General features: G+C 37.4%; 1 protein-coding gene across 2 annotated transcripts; it reads left to right on the top strand.

Annotated features, from left to right (window-relative positions):
• The first annotated feature begins 205 nt into the window (after positions 1-205).
• On the top strand, positions 206-15143 carry ccdc9 (coiled-coil domain containing 9). 2 transcript variants are annotated; one of them, XM_039670948.2, is made up of 15 exons: positions 206-322; positions 1773-1828; positions 2221-2325; positions 2511-2660; positions 4436-4771; positions 5119-5202; positions 5293-5460; positions 6104-6288; positions 6734-6792; positions 8410-8524; positions 9281-9422; positions 9532-10003; positions 10781-10897; positions 10972-11070; positions 13832-15143. In XM_039670948.2, exons 2-15 carry the CDS (start codon positions 1826-1828, stop codon positions 13834-13836), a joined length of 2040 nt encoding a protein of 679 aa, XP_039526882.2. In that variant the 5' UTR covers positions 206-322; positions 1773-1825; the 3' UTR covers positions 13837-15143. The 2 variants fall into 2 exon arrangements, with proteins under 2 accessions (XP_039526882.2, XP_039526883.2); XM_039670949.2 differs by having other exon boundaries at positions 6107-6288.
• Positions 15144-17619: the final 2476 nt, after the last annotated feature.

Raw genomic sequence — 17619 nt, forward strand, 5'->3', positions numbered from 1 at the left:
CAATGTATATTTAATGAATAAAATAATTAATAAAAAATGAATTATAATTAATAAATTATAATTGTTCCCTTTTCGTGCTTTTCTCCACCAGGTGTAGCAAATCAAAACGGTCAAATCCATAGACAATAAAAAAATAAAAAGAAAGAAAAAAAGTCAAATGCCACACTAAATGACTTTTATTTTGCAATTCCGCCTCTCTTTTTTTGACGCTCACATCATCTGGAAGTGGAAGCTAATGTTAACGGAAGTAGATTGAGTAATCGGTCTCCGTTGATCGAGTGCACTTTACAAGCCACTTTTAGGGGCGCTGCACTTGCCAGAGGTAAAACGATGCGAATTTGTTACGGTCTAATGTATGAATGTATATATGCTGGAGTGTGTCTCTATGTAATTTTCAATTGCCTTTTTGTTTTACTGAATAAATAAAAAACGACTTGAGCATGGCTGCTGAATAGGGCACATAGTCACTTGGCGGCTTCTCTGATGATATTGATACATTGTGATAGTCCACACATTCATTCAGTTACATTGTTTACTGTGAACGCACTGCCATTGTATAGACGAATCCGACGAGCGTTCTTGTGTAGGCTGCCATCTTGTGGCGACGCCATTACTGAGCTGTTACACCGGCATAGACATATGCACCGGTATGTAAACAAACCTCGGAGATAAGGTGATAACGCACCCTTGATGACAGCTACAGCCAGGCAGACTTGTTGGGTTGATGATGTTAGACATTGGCCTCCAGTCACAGATGAAGGTACAAACGATCTTACAGACTTTATGAAAATAGCTTGGCAAGCTAGCTAGGCTAACGTTTGCTACCGAGGAAACTAAAAAAAGATCTGTCCATTTGGCAACAATAAATAAATAAATAAATAAATGAAATCAAATAAACAATTTCATGTTTTTCATTTGTGTGCATTATTTATCTCATTTTTACATTGCAACGGGCATGGGTAAGGTAACGTTACAGCTAGAAAGTATACATAATATCGACCAACTACTGTTTTTAAACCATGGAAAGAGGTCAATATAACAGCAGGAGAACAATTATGTCACATAACGTTACATTCAGCTCAGGAAAGCCATTTAATGACCATATTGAATAGAAAAAATAACAAGAGAGGAGATTTTGCTGATCACTATATCACACATTTATTATATTTTTTTACTTATGTCATTAAATAATTGTTATTATACGCGAATGTCCGCGTCTTGTACTCGCCCAGGAAATCTGTGTAAACCGTACGGCACCAGACAGGGGCAGTCGACCCGGGGTATTCACAATGTTTTCTCTTCAAAATTGAAATTTTACTGCCACCATTGAAACACTTTATAACGGAAACTGTTTACCCACTCGACATTATACAAGGGCTAACGTTGTAACGTTAGTGACAGTCGTAAATCGCGAGCTGTTTATTCCAGTGGACGTAAGTTGCAACTAAAACAATAGAAGGCAATGGCGCAACGCTACCCAGCAACAGCTCAGTAATGGCGCCCGCTTACTTCCGGTAGTTTCGCCGGATTCGTCTATACAGACGTTTAGCTCACATGTTCTAGTGTTGTGTTCTCACTAATACGCTTATGCAGGGATTTATATAGTCTGTGTTCATAAGAGGGTTTATGATGATGCCAACCTCTCTAAATATTGTGTGATTTGAATGGAGTCGTGATCACGCATGCAATTACATTTGTAAAATAAATAAAATAAAAATAATAATAGTTGTGGACGCCATTGCATCATCTCATTTTGGTCTCTTCCCGTTTAGGTATAGGAGTTTCTTCATCTCTCTACTTTTTGTTTTAGGACAGGCTTCCAGCCATGGTGAGGCTCAATATCATCACTATCATACAAGATGTTCTTGAAATGTTTCTTGATGACCAAATCAGCATATTAGAATGATTTCTGAATTATTTCTGATGGATCATGTGACATTTGCCACAAGAATAACACACACACACGCACACACATATATACATTAATTATGTTTGTATTATTATATGAATTGATTATATAATTATATTTTATGTTAAACATAATAAAAAAATGCCAATTCATGGACAAATTATTCCCAGTAGCAGATCTGGTCTACATATGTTGAAAATATCGACCCAGTGTTTTAACACTGCAATGAAGAAAAATGTAATCACATAGTTGATTCCTGTCTTGTGTATTGGCTACAGTTGTGTGACATATCTCTCTTCCCGTTTGGTCAGTCTGCTGTGGTGGATCTAAAAACAAAGGAGGAGAAAGATGCTGAGTTAGACAAAAGGATTGAAGCTCTAAGGAAGAAGAATGAGGCTTTGGTCAAGAGATATCAGGTGAATTTGGATACTGAAATCTGATATTTTGCTGCCACTTTGCCAATTAGTTTATTTTGTATTGTTTATTTTTAGTATTCTTTGTATTTAACATTCAGCCCTTGAGATGCTCAGATTCAAAGCTTTAACTTGATCTGATTTTAATAATTCATTTAGTTTACTTTTCTTTTCTCTTGTTTCACCAGGAAATTCAGGAAGATAAGAAAAAGGCTGAACAGGAGGGTATCGCTGTGACAACAACTCGCAAAGCCCGCCCTCATGAGCCTGAGTCGGATCGGAGAAAGACGGAGAAGGAGAACTTCTCAGTGACCGTCGACTTGTCTAAACCAGCTGGGGTAAAGACAGATGGCAGAATGATTTCATAGAATATTACATTATCACTGATTCTCCATCAGATGCGATCTCTCGTGCATTTTGCCTAATTTTTTATCTGATTTAAACTCATGAGAAATACTGTATAAGAACTTCTGTTTATTTAGATGACCTGCTTCATTAACTGAATTGTAGGAAATAACTATATTGATACCAGTGTCAATGCAATATTGTCAAATCAAGTCACATTTATATAGTGCTTTATACAATATAGATTGTTTTCAAGCAGCTTTACAGTGATGAAAGGACAATAATGGATTTTTGCTGTTGTTCCGCTGAAGTAACTCAGTTCAGTGTTCCATTGTAAAGATTATTAATTAGTTTATTTAATCTATAAAGCATTTCTGCAAAAATGTCATTGTTCAGCTAAGTTCAGTTCTCACTCAGTGTCAGTACAGTCAGGTCAATAATAGTGTTGAATATTAAGGTATTTTGAAAAAAAAAAAAGAATTAGTTCTTAGTGTTGTATATTGACAAAAAAGGTTAAAAAAAAAGTGTTACTTAGATGTTCTTAGACTGTTTAATACAGATCAGAGGAGGCATGAATGCATTTACATTTTGCATGGATTTATTTTTGTTTTCGACATGAGACATATTGCACACCCTTACAAAGAATTGTGATATATATTTAAAGCCCTAAAGTCCATCGTTTATCAGAGAGATGCCCATTTAAAACTAAAACATTAATATGGGAACTGGATATGTGAGAATGTTTTGGATAAGTATAAAGGATCAAGTTTGATTTTGAAGACTGCTAATGATTTGCATCAGCTTTAATAGTGAACAAGAGCCTGTAAAAGTTAATTGCCACTCCCATACCTCACAGCTATTAATTTCCCACCTGGGGAAGGCTGAGACTAGCTGTAGAGCATTTTAATCAATACCTGTAGAGTTTCAGTGGATCACAGATGGCCCATGCAGCTGTGATTTAGCCTCCTATCGTGGTCTGTGAAGGTCGTGCCTGTCAGTAACTGAAAAGTGAGGGATAAGAGAATTTTCTTAGAAAATAAACTTGTTAAACTAGAAAGATGGACATGGGAATCGCTGCCCTGTAAAACAATCTGATTCGCAGATATTGTTGATGGTAATATGTTATAGGCTGTTTTGTAATTAAAAATAGTTTTGAATTGAATTAAGTCTTAAATATATAATATTTAAGAACGACTTTAAAAACGTAAGCAATTGTGAAAAATTATACGCAATCTCACAAACAATTCGTACGAATGCGTACGAGTGATTAAAAAGTGGCTAATTCGTACTAATTCATACGACCTCACTCATACGATTTGTCCAAACCCACGTGATGGGTAGGTTTAGGGACGGGGTCAGGGGTAGGTCATTCGTACGAATTCATACGAATTGGCCAATTCGTAAAATATGTACGATTTAGCAAAAGCGTACTAATTCGTACGAGTGAGGTCGTACGAATTGTGACGAATTAGCCACCTCGTAAAATTTGTACGAATTCTCGTGAGATCGGGTTGGAAAAATTAGAAATGGTGTCTTGGCAACTACAAGACTACTGTGCTTAAACTTTAAGTTTAAAATGATAACTGAAATTATAAAAGCTGATTTAAAATATTGAGTAAGTACTATAAGTTGTTAAAAATAATAAATACTTTATTTGTATATAAATAATACTAAAATTACGCTGCTTATGAATGTATCCGAAAAAAACAGGTCATGAGCTTTTTACTCATGGACTAGAATCCACAAAAACTTTACCCTGCCTTTCTAGGATAAGCGTTTGGTGAATGACAGGAAACCAGCTGGTAATCGTGGTGACCAGGGTCCAGAAGAAGAAGAGTCTGCTTGGCCTCGCTGTGAGAGTCCCCCCAACAGAACCGGATCAGGCCGGCTGAGCAGAGGTGGCCACCGCGGGGGAAGAAGAGAGCCTCGTCCAAACAAAAGCGAACCGTGGCCAGAAAGGCAATCTCAGGATGGTGAAGGTGGAGAGGGTCCTCCCCGTATTGAACACTCCTTTAGAGCGGGGCGGAGAGGAGGAAGAGGAGGAACTCAAGGAGGAGGACGAGGAGGAACGCAAGGAGGATTAGGCTCAGACAGGAAATCAAAGGTTACTATTGACATGTTCTATATGATTTTGTGGTTGAGATATTGTAGAACATTGTTGTAATATATTCACTTACAAAGTCATTTGGAGGTGTGCAAAATGTACAGAAAGTAGAATGCTAAATTTATTATTTATACACAGCGGTGCTTCTTCAAGCATATATTATATCGTTGTAAGAGGAAACATTGCTGTTTAAATAAATAAAAGGAATTTTCCAGTACTGAGTATTCTTTTATGAATGTTCGTTTTGAATATTTTAGATCTTTCAAAACAGTAACAAAGATTTAGTATCGACAGAAGCATTTTTTTATGAGTTGATATGCCGTTGATATCCAATTTCTCCTCTTCAGGAGTGGGAGGAGAAAAGAAGACAGAACATAGAGAAGATGAATGAGGAGATGGAAAAGATTGCCGAATATGAGAGAGGTCAAAAGGTAAGTTTCGATGCACTCAATGTTTTTTTTTACTATTAATGTAGCAGCCATTATCTGTTTGATATATTTATAAACATTTATCTTTTGCAGGCTGAGGGAGAGAAAAACCCCATCAGGAACTTCCTCGATGACCCTCGGCGCAGTGGGCCAGTCCCAGACATTGACCGCAAGGAGGGAAGCCGACGACATGTGCGCAACTGGGGTGGAGTTGACTTTGATAATGTGAAGACTGGTGCAGAGGTTGAGAAAGAATGGACGGTACTGAACTTTTGAATTTCGTTGGTTTAGCTTAATACACAAGATGCATACAAAACCGCTTAAAGGGTTTGGGTCAGTAAGACCCCATTAATACTTTTATTTAGTAAGGATGCATTAAAATGATCAAAAGTGATAGTACAACATTGCTACAAAAAGATCTTTTGAACTTTGTCTCAAAAAATCCTTAAAAAAAATTAAGCAGCAACTGTTTCCAATATTTATAATAATATATCATTATAATATAATAACCAAATCATCATATTAGAATAATTGTATTATTTATTTGATTATTATTTAAACAAATATGTTTTAAAATGTATACATTTAGAAAAAAAAATATTTTTAATCGTAATATTACTTTTTCACTGTATTTCTAAATCAAATTAAGAAAGCATAAGAAACTTCATTCAAAAACATTTAAAAAATCTACCAACTTTTTTTAACGGTAGTATAAAGAGACCAGAAAATCAATTATACACCACGCAAAACATACTCTGACCCCCTTAGCAACTGCATAGAAACACCCTGGCAACCTACAATACCCTAACATTATGAAGGGTTTTCATTTTCTTCAGAAACTGTTTTACTGGGTTACTTTTTCTTTTTTCTTATCAAACTCTCCTACTCTTTTTCAATCTAATAGCAGAATCGTAGGCCAAGTGGTAGAGGCTCAGTGGATATGACATTGTCCATGACGGGTAGAGAAAGAGCCGAGTATCTCCGCTGGAAAAAGGAGCGAGAGAAGATTGATGAAGAACGGCTGGCTCGTCACCGTAACGCAACTGGCCAATGGAAACGAGAGTGGGATGCACAGAAAACGGATACAATGTGAGTGTCAAAGGCATAAATGCTGACTATTATATCTATGAATATGCTATAGAGTCATTGAACTCTTAAAGGGCCAGTTCACTCAAATTTTATTCCTGTCGTTTTACTCCACTTCATTTTGTTCCAATCCTTTATGTCTTACTTTCTTCTGTTGAACAGAGAAGAATAAATGAATGCTGCACATTCACTATATGGTGAAAAGAGACCAGTACATTATTTACCATTTCTCCTTTTTGTATTCATCAGAAGATTGTCATTCAGGTTTGGAATTATGTGAATTATGACAGAATTATTATTGTGTGGTGAATTATCCCTTTAATTTCAGCTCTGACAATTTTATTTCTGTCAAACTGCTAAAAAGAGAGACAGAGAAGGTTAGGTTAGGAGTAATGCATGCTGACTGGGTGAGAATAAGACAGCCAGTGACCCTGAGGTGTTTTCACAGGTTCAAGGAGGACTCAGCTGTGGCCGGAGAGGGCACACAAGAACAAAGCAACAGGAGAGGTAAATCTCACACACACACAGAGTGACCACCTGACACCTGTTCTGCAAAAACCACCATGTTTTTTGAAGTGTCTATTATTTTATACAGCCAGACAATCAATAGTCTGTCATACTACAATCAATATAGAGTAGTTACATATACACACTTATGACGTTTTTGCTTTGTGAAACTTGTCTTTTCGGCTGTTTGGTGATGTTCTATGCTGTGGTCTTTTAGCAGTTAGGGGGTGCAATGCCCATGTACATCAATGGTGTGTGTGTGTCTTTACCCTTCTTCATATTGGCCCTGGTCTGAGTGCAAGCAAACAGCGGTTCCTGCACTGATAGCTTCTAATTGCATTACATTCCTTCATAATAAATTATAATGGGTGGGTGTGTATCTGATTGGATTATCTCAAGATGCAGCTCTCTGGATGGCTCTGTTAGGGGGTAACAGCTTAAGGACCCAGAACCAGATATGATGAAATAAGACCAGAAGTCGTGAGGTTCAATCAAATATATACAAATTTACTGAAGAATAGTTTGCAGTTTCATCGTTAGAGCTAGCGTCCATTTTAGTCTCACAAAGAGGTCGAAAGCCCACTCTACCTAACAAAAAATCGTACAAAATCAAAATCTGATTGGTTAAGAGAACATTAAGTCTAAAGTTTGCACATATGGATAGATATGGGGGTATATCGCCATTAGTCAAGCTAGTTGTCATCCAATTCCTAGATTTAGGTCTGGGGTGACTTCACAGGTTGAAGAAAGGCATCTGTTTGTGGTATATCATGATCTCCAGAACCTACACAGAATGTCAAACACACACAAAGCACTAACGAAAAATAGTTCTCATCAAGGCTGAAGAGCGCTTGAGCTTCTTATTACTACCACCTTATTACATCATAGTAACAGTCGACCAAAACAGGCTGATAAATCAGAAAGAGGTGCAGATACACCTTGCTCCCTAGAGAAATACACATGAAAGAGGTACAATTCTGTAAATCAGGTGAAGTCACGTATAGTTGGACCCCTGTAACCTTAACTTGCTAGAAACAGGTATAATATATATGTGATGCATGTTGATGGTCACATCACAATGTACCTAAAAGCAGCTGGTTAAAGGGTTAGTTCACCCAAAAATGAAAGTTAAGTCATTAATTACTCACCCCCATGCTGTACCAACCCCGGAAGACCTTCGTTCATATTCTGGACACAAATGAAGATATTTTTGATTAAATTTGGGAGGTGGATCACTGCTACATAGGCTCCTGAGGGATTGAAACTTGATGGCCCAGAAAGTCATTGATGAAAATGTTTAAATATTCCATGTGACAACAGTGGCTCAACTATAAGTTTATCAAGCGACGAGAATACTTTTTGTGCGGAAATAAAACAAAAATAACGACTTTATTCGGCTATTCATTTTCTTCCTTCTGGGCCTGAGACGTTCAAGAGATTTCCATGACGCATACGCGAGAACTGAACAATCCAGAATGACAGGTGGCCATCTGTTACTGTGTGCCCAGGGTCATCTCTCTCCACCACAGATTTCATATGCAGAATTGTTTTGTAAGGTCTTGCTTAGCCCCATGACACCCTTCAAGGATAAATATTGCTCTAATCTCTGTCATGCAGAAGACAGCAAGAGGCCGCCCAAGACACCAACCTTTGGCGAGTTCTTGGGCCAGGGCAAACCCAGACAGGGAGGCCGTGGACGAGGGATGGGCCGCGGTCAGGGCAAAAGCTACAGGTATGCAATAGTTCTCCTCATTGTGGAGAATAATTTTTGGGGGGAAAAAAAATTGGGGGGTTTTGGGAAAGTCATTGTAATTTGTTTCAAAATATTTAATATGTTTAAGTGATGATATTAGTTAAACAAACTACAAAACCGATCCATCCAAATACGGCATTTCCATCAGATTTTGTTTTGCAGCGTTGAGCATTTTAACCAATCGCACACTTGTCCATTGCGTTTATGAGCGTGATGACCAATCAGAGGCGTTTAGGCAGATTAGTCATCGCTGAAACGAATAGTTTCGTTTAAGTGCGCTGACTGAATTCCATCATAAACAACAAACTGCAGATTCGATGTAAGAGATTCGCCGCACGTTTCTGTGATTTATTTTTTTAGAGTTCTGTGTGTGCTTAAAATCGCGCTAGAACCAAGTTATGGACAGCCTCCCAATTGTTTCTGGCACTGCATATCTAGGCCTATATATAGAGTGATTTTATTAGGCTTGCTCTTTATGTGCAAAAGTAATACTGGTACTTTTTCCTGAATTTCCTGCTTTTTTTCACTTGCACAATCACATCCCTGCTAAATGTTTTAGACACCTTCTATTTAGCTTGACCACTTGTGATCGAATCACAAAAAGTGCATCTTAATTCCAATCCCATTAAATACAATTGCTATTTTGGGGCAGGCGGCATTGTGGGTAGAGATATTATCGTTCTAGAGAGCATTTCCTGAAACAACATTCATTGAGCGACACGATTTTTCCTAAAGCATGCATGATAATCGGTGGGAAGGAGACAATGAAGAGGAGAAAGGAAGAAAGGAGGAGCAAGAGAAGGAGACGGATGAAAAGGACAAAGGGAAAGAAAATGAGAGTGAGGACGTCACCCCTAAGGCTCCATTGTCAGACAAGGTGAGATGTCCAACAACACTTAATAGGTATATAATATTATGAAGAAAAGAAGAAAAGTTGATTTTAATTAGTCTGTTTCATTTATTCCTGACCTTCTCCTGCTGTGTAGAAGAGTGATGAAGGCCTTGCTGAAGAGGATGAAGATGAGTGGGAGGATGCCAGTGATGGTGAAGAGGAAAACGCGGAAGAAGATGAAAAAGCAGATCACGAGGAATCCTCGAAAGATGCTAAACCAACAGAAAAGACCCCTTCCTCTCCTGCACCCTCAACTCCCAGCCCAAAAGAGAAACGTACCCCGAGACCCAAAGTCCACATACCTTCCCCGCAGGAGACGCTCAGTACACCAGAAGGGCCCAAACCCCTTAGCCCGTTCTCCCCACTAGACAGCCACCAGCCGGTGTCTGATTGGGGTGAAGAAATGGAGATGCATTCTCCTAAGAGCAGTCTGGGCGAGAGCCCTCTGAGGCCCAGCAGCACTGAAAGCAGTCCAGCCAAACAAGAGATCAACCAGGCCGAACTTAACACGTCCACCACCCCCAGCCAGCCAGAAGAACCAGAAAGACACGAAAGTACATCTACAGGTGAAATAATCATGGTCTTTACTTAAGACACAGTTTCTCTTGTTAGTGGTATTTGTTAAGACAAAGCCTGGGGTATGTTTTGTTTTTCCACCTGCCATAGACCTTATTCAGAGCAGCGCAATGACGGTTATGAAAGTGAGGCTGTGAGGGATAGACTTACCATGTTTCCAATGGCATCCGCTGTAAAAAGCTGAATAAAGCGGCTAGATTACTTACAATTTTCCTCAGCTTACATTGTCGGGAGTTTTTTGTCAACTGACATTTCTTGGAAAGATATTTTTCCAGTGTTTCATGAGCAGAACAATCCGAAAAGACATTAAATAACAGTACAGCCCATTGAAGAGATGCAAGTCTATCCCTCACAGCCTCGCTTTCATTCTCATTAAAAATCAAAGATGGCGCTGCCGTGAATAAGGCGTATTACATCTCAAACATGGTCAAGCATTCTAGTCTTTCAACTTAGACTCCATTGCCCATGAACTCATACAGACGGGTACCGTTGTGTTCTTCTAGTCTTTGAGTCAAGTTTTACAATCACCATTTGACCTTCTCGCATATTGAAAATACAAACTGAAAATGAAGCATATTTTAGCGTTCAAGTAACCACATCCATGGTAACACACTAAAAAGCAAATCTCTAACTAACTAAAACTATTAAAACTAGTTTTTGTTAATTGAAATAAAGCTCAAGCCCACTGATTTTTTGCAAAGTTTTTTAGTATTGTCTGAGTTTCTGTGATTCTTAGAAGTGAAACTTAAGTGTCTTTTCACATTCAGTGGTGGGGTCAGCTTCCTGTGAAACACAAGAGTTGGTACCTGCTGAATCTGCCGACTGTACCACCTCGAGCAGCCATGACACAGCAGATTCCGAAGTGCTGCCCACCCCAGACAATAGTATGTCAAAACATTTCATTAATATATGATTTCCTCCCAAATACAGAATTAATTCTAATATCTTCTTGATGCAGAGGACAGCGACGTCCCTATTTTAGAGCCGGGTCAGAGTGATTCTGAAACAAAGCCTGGAGAGGGAACGGCAGTGGATTCTTCAGAGCAACCGTCCTCAGGTGCTGTTCTTATTACCAGCTTTGAGACTGTGGCTTTTCGAAAGAAGTCCCTTACTTCGGCTGGCTTCTAACAACTAATCAACGTCCTCCTTTTTTCAGTCTTTAGTCTTTGTGGTCTCTCTGTGTCTCTCCCTCCCTGTTCACTACACTCATGCCTCCTTTATGTTCCTATGTCCATCATGTCTCATGGCATGAGATGGTGTCTGCTTTCGGGCTTTTCTCTATCGACTGACATATGACAATGCAGCTCCTTAGGCTGACAGTCCTTCCCTCCTCTGGGACCGACTGCCTCTGTCTGCAGCTTCACACTGGCTGTCATTTTCCACTGTGAACCTTGCACACCTCCTCCAGCACGACTAATATCCCACAATTACTGTTCTCCCGGATCACCCTCATTGTTGTTCATGCACCTCTTTGATTTCGCACCTCTCCCGGGATGATGTGTTTGGATATGGGTTATGGCTTTTTCCCTTTCCATGCATGCCACAAACTGCTTGAGCAAATAAACATTCTTTTAATTTTATTCCATTTTTTGCAAAAGCATTTATAAATGTGTGAGTTTGTGGACTGTAAATGGGAATGATCTGTAACATCATCCCAACAGGATGTCATTGTGGGGGAAAGCTGTTTGGCATTTCTCCCAGAGCAGCTTGGAGAGATAAATTATACAGGGTAAACCAAATGTGGTTCTAGAGACTGTATGGCATCTTATTAGATTTTATGTCATTTTAATGTTTATCATGTGTTAATGTCTATCAAGCCACACAGAATGAATGTATTAAGTTTACCAGTGTGCAAATCAGGGTATGTTTTACAGATAATATCCATCCCTTATTCATATAGACTGTAAAATAAGTCGTCTGAAATGATCAAGGTTCCCCACAGTATTATAAAACACGGAAATAGTAAGACATTTTAAAATGATGCTTTTCAGGCATAGAAAAGTAATTAAATCTTCAAAATCATGGTAATATGTGAGTAATCTGCTAGTTTTCTAGTGCTCAAGTTATTTAATTGGCTAGACTTAAGACTTTAGTCTTTTTACTCGCTTTGATTAACAGTTTTGTACGGAGCCCCCCTAGTCCCACTTTGGCAAAAAAAAATAATTATAACTATCTTGTGGCCTCAAGATAGTAACTCGTGGCATCAAGATACTATTTCGTGGCCTCAAGATAGTAACTCATGGCCTCAAGATACTATCTCGTGGCCTCAAGATACTATCTCATGGCCTCAAGATAGTAACTCGTGGCCTCAAGATAGTAACTTGTGGCCTCAAGATACTATTTCGTGGCCTCAAGATAGTAACTCGTGGCCTCAAGATACTATCTCGTGGCCTAAAGATAGTAACTCATGGCCTCAAGATAGAGTTAGTATCTTGAGGCCACGAGATAGTATTTTGAGACCACAAGTTACTATCTTGAGGCCATGAGTTACTACCTTGAGGCCACGAGATAGTATCTTGAGGCCACAAGATAGTTATAATTATTTTTTTTTGCCAAAGTGGGACTAGGGGGGGCTCCGTAGTTTTGACTCGTTTGGGCACATTCAAATCTGATTTTTTTGTGTTAATTTCTATCTTGCACTTAAATCTGCCCCTGTAATCTCGTAAATACGTAATTATTTTGAAAGATTACTCATCCAGTGGTTGTAAACATTGAAATTCATTGCTCAAAAGGAACGGGAACTCAGGATCACACTCGATTCCTGGTGGTTTTATAACAGCAAAAATGAAACAGGATTTTGAAAAAAAAAACACAATTCGAAATATATATTTAATTGTTTTTTGAAAAACACAAATATAAATCTTGCTCAAAACAGTTTTGTTTTAATAAATCTAACCAGAAATTATGAAAGAAATGAAATTGGTGGCCTTTATACTCATGAGTTTGTTTTTTTAAAGTCTGAAATTCTCTTTTTAATTCCCTCCATAAGGAGTTTTTGCAGTTTAAATTGGTCATGCAAATTTGCAGCATTGACCAACATAAAACTTCTTGGTTTAAAAGCTTTTGTGTGAGCGGTGCTTTATATCTCGCTAAACTATTGACTAAAGACAATGGAGCTTTTGTGCCTCTTTTCGGGCCGCACCTCTGTGTCTGTAGGATGTTTTACTTTTTACACAAGTGATGAATTTTTAGTTTATACTGTTAACATTTGGCATGATGCTGGAATGGCAAATAAATAGTGTGTTGCTTTTTACTGATTGTCTTCCCCTTTCCTTTGAGCCAATTTGAATTCCCAGTGTTTTGTGAATGTTTGATGTCATATCCTCTCCGATGCCACCGCCTCAACCCTGTCACTTGGGATCACTGTCCTTCTCCTGCTTATTCTCATTACATCATCCCAGTTCACTAACTGCTCATTAGCAACTAATGAGTGGATGTGATTTGTGGCCTATTCCCTCTTTCAGATTTCTATCAAATCAACAAACGCTAATGGCTCAATAACAAGATTCTTGTATTTCCTGTAATTCAGTTACTATACAACATTTAGCATCTTTAATAGGAGGAAAATGCTATTTTTTTTTTGTATATTATTGCTAAAAAGCTTTTATGAGGAAACCGCAGCCAACATTCAGATCAGAGCGGTAATTAAACCCTTAAACTTTTTGTCTTTTAGTACTTTAATGAAGTGATACACTTACATTTTTGCTCTTTTGTCAACCAATCCAACTTAAATGGTGGTTTAGCATCATCATCTTATTATTATTAGAGTGTTTTCATGTTAATCTTTTCATCCTGACTACTTTTATGTATGTCAACAGGCTGAGGACTAAAATGCAGGTGAACTCAGTGGTCCACAGACTGAGAGAGGAGGTAAGCAGAGGAAAGAGGAGACCTCAGGTGTAATATGGACTACTGTTGACTAAATTAAAGGGGTCGAGGAAAGCGTCTTTGGATGCCAACGCTTCATCCAAACAACTCGCTGCATTGTTTAATTATTCCTCATTGGTTGGGACTCTATGCTGTTGTCGAGTTGTGTTGCTGCTCTTTTCTCACGTTTACCTTGATAAACAGTAAAGCATGTCTCTCAAACAGCAAGATTACATTTTTATGATGTAGTGCCTGTTCCCCAACGTTGTTTTATCCAACAACTATTTATTTTTGGCACTCAAGATACATAATATCTGAGTTCAGATTTACATTTGAGGGTTGATAAGGAACATAAAGTGTTTTTATTGCTGAGAGCGGCATGCTTGAATTTTTGCAATCCCTTTATAGGGCATTACTCTTTTCTTTTACTTTTTTTTTTTTTTTTGTCAGGGCTACTTTTGAAATGATTACATAGATGAAATTCTCAAATTACATTTTACTATTATTTTCATGAGGATGAGCTGTAGATTTTAAGTTTAATATAAACAACTGATGTCCTAGACATTATGTGCACACTTACCAAAGAAAAAAAAAATCATGGTGAATTCTTGGGTTTGATTGAGGAAAATTAACAATTGGGGCATCAGATAATGTGTACCTCATTGCTAGCAAATCTAATATTAGTTTGTTCATTTTTAGTGGTTTGTTTATTCATCATGTTTGTTTAATCTTATGCATTTATCACAAGTATATTTGTGCGTTCCTGAATTTAAATGAATTGAGCTGGAACTTTTAAACTGACAAACATTCCAATGCTTTGTGCGAGCTTGTTTCTCTCTTCACATGTGAGTTGTATATCCCTGTTTTTCAATTGAGCTTATGAAGCAGAAAGAATCATGACATTTGTGATTGTATCGTACCTGCTGCATCTCCCTGCAGATGAAATGTCTTCCTGTTTGGGGTAATTATATATATAATTTGGTTTGCCTCTTGTAGGAGGATTGGCTTTTCAAATGTGCATGTAGCATGATACTGAAGTGTTTGTAGGATTTTCCTCCTAAGTTTTCTTTTAAGACTACATGCAATTTTTTTTTAATTTTTTTTTTTTAATATTATCATTGTTTTAGTTTTCTGGAGATATTGTTTGGTTACTTTTATCGCCATATTATAATGTGAACTGTAAGTAAGCAGTGCAAATGGTTCTGTCCTTTGTAATCTGTCATATCAAATAAATGACATCTTTGCCTTATTAAGTCAAATTTGGCTCAAGATGTTGTCTTCAGTCATTTTATCACTATCACTTTATTTAATATTCCTGTTCCTCATGCACATACTATGTACTTATTTTAGTTATTAATAACTAGGTACTAACCTGAATCTACCCCTAAACCTAACCTTAAAGGAATAGTTCATTTAAAAGTGAAAATTGTCATTTACTCACCATAAAGTTGTTTCAAACCTATGAATTTCTTTCTTCTGTTGAACACAAAGGAAGATGTTTTGAAGAATGTTAGTAACCGGACAATTGCTGGTCCCCAGTGACTTCCATAGTAGGAAAAACATGGAAGGCAATGGTTGTTAGTGGCCAATGATTTTCAAACATCAACTTGGTTACTGACATTCTTCAAAATATCTTCTTGAAACAACATAAATATTCATTTAACCCATGTAGTTACCTTATAAGCCTATTAGTCTACATGTAGCCTGGTTGGTTAACCTCTTCCCCCTATAACGTACAACACTGTAAAAGATAAAACCGTAATTTTTACGGTAAAAAATACGTCAGCTGTGATTGCCAGAACTTTACCGTTAAAAATACGCTAGGAACGTTAATGGTTTTACAGACTTAACTTAAAATTTACAGTTATAAACCGTATTTTATTTTCTGATAAAATGTTGATTTACCAACTTATTGATGTATTGATATCTGTTTTAGACCATTGTAATACACTGTCAACCAACAATCATCACAGCAGTGATGAGTTACGTGAGAAATCTCAGCTCATTACAAGTGAATACTTCTATAAAAAAAATCTGCACAGAGTCATTCACACAAATATTAAACACCGCATGGCAACACACTTGAAATTTAAAAAAATAAACAATAAACATTAATTTAACAACATTAAATGTAACAAAACCCTAATGTACATAGGCTAACTGATTAGAAAAAAAGAACAATAAAACTAAGAGGAACCATTTCAACAAAAACTCATCCAATGTGAAGTGTCACACAGGGAATTTATGGTTTTTCACTGTAAATTATACAATGAGTTGTTCTTTTTCACATTCATTTTACTGTAAAAATTATATCACAGTTATTTACCGTGTATAGTACGGAAACTTTCTGTTAACCAATTCACAGTTTTGCACTGTAGCATTTTTACAGTATTTTACCGTTAAAATCACGGTTATTTTTTACACTGAAGAATATTGACTTTTTTAAATAAAACAATTAAAAATTTTTAAAGTAACTTTTATTATTATTACCATACATAAGGTAAGTAACAGTTAACTGTTTTTTAAAGATCATTTGCTCATTAAAATTGCTAACCTTTTTGTAGAGTACATTAGTGAAAATTATTTAAATCAGTCAGCAATTATAGGCTACTAATATATTGTACTATATATATATATATACTATTAAATATTGTTACACATAGCACATATTTGAAAGTGATGTATATGCATTTCTAATTATCTCTTATTTGAGTAATTAAAATATTTCTAAATCCTAACTTCTGTCAAGAGTCAAGACCTTTTGGATAATTAAAGAATTGTCTCTATAAGAGATGAAGGGCAGCCAACTCCGCCCAATGTTTATACCCAGTAGGCTACAACTCCTGTGTCTGTGTGCATCTGTCAAAGCACTCTGATGGTGCAGACGACACTCAGCCCTCAGAGAAGAAGTGCAGGAATCCGCTCACCTGAATCAGGATTCACGGCAGATTTCTCAAAGCCTCTGAACAACAAACACTGACCACTGGGATTATCACGAATCAGTTATTCCAGAATGAGAGGAGACAAACCCGTCCGGACAAACGGAGGAGAGGAGACTCGGCGACCTAGTTACCCAGGAGACCAGAGGGTGAAGCACGCCAAAAGAGCCACGAAGATCTGGGTGAAAGTGGCGATGGGTATCGCGTACTTTATGTGTGTTTCAGTAGCAGCTTTCTTCTTAGCCATCTACTATGTGCTCTTCTGGACACCAGGTGATTCCAAGAACACCACGAAGACAACAAACGTCTTGTGCAATTCGGGATAGAGAGACGTGCGTCGCTGGATTCACTCGAGCTGTTACAGCTATTTCTAATGCACTGCGCAAACTGTCCCACCACAGACATCAGTGCGAATCACTGTTTATCACTATTTATCAGATATCCTTCCTACCTCTACTCTGACTTTGGTTATTTATAATGGACGACTGGTAAACTTACATTTTATTAATAACTTTCTTATATTATTGTGATATAGGCTAGGCCTAATGGCAATAATAATAGGCTACAAGATTTATTATTGTGTTGTGGTATTTTGTGCATAGTTTAATAGCAATAGTTTTACAGTAGCTACTGGTTCACTGGTGCACATACGTCATTGACGTTTGGCTTTAGAATCGAATAATTTCCTTATTTACACAGGAAAAAGAAATTAAAGTGCTATAGTTAACTCATTAAGTTACTTTACAATATAGGCCTATAAAAATATAATTTTACGTATAGGCTAGACTACTACAATAAAA

Source organism: Pimephales promelas, chromosome 16 (assembly GCF_988280905.1).
Source record: "Pimephales promelas chromosome 16, fPimPro1.hap1.1, whole genome shotgun sequence".
Classification (NCBI taxonomy): Eukaryota; Metazoa; Chordata; class Actinopteri; order Cypriniformes; family Leuciscidae; genus Pimephales; species Pimephales promelas.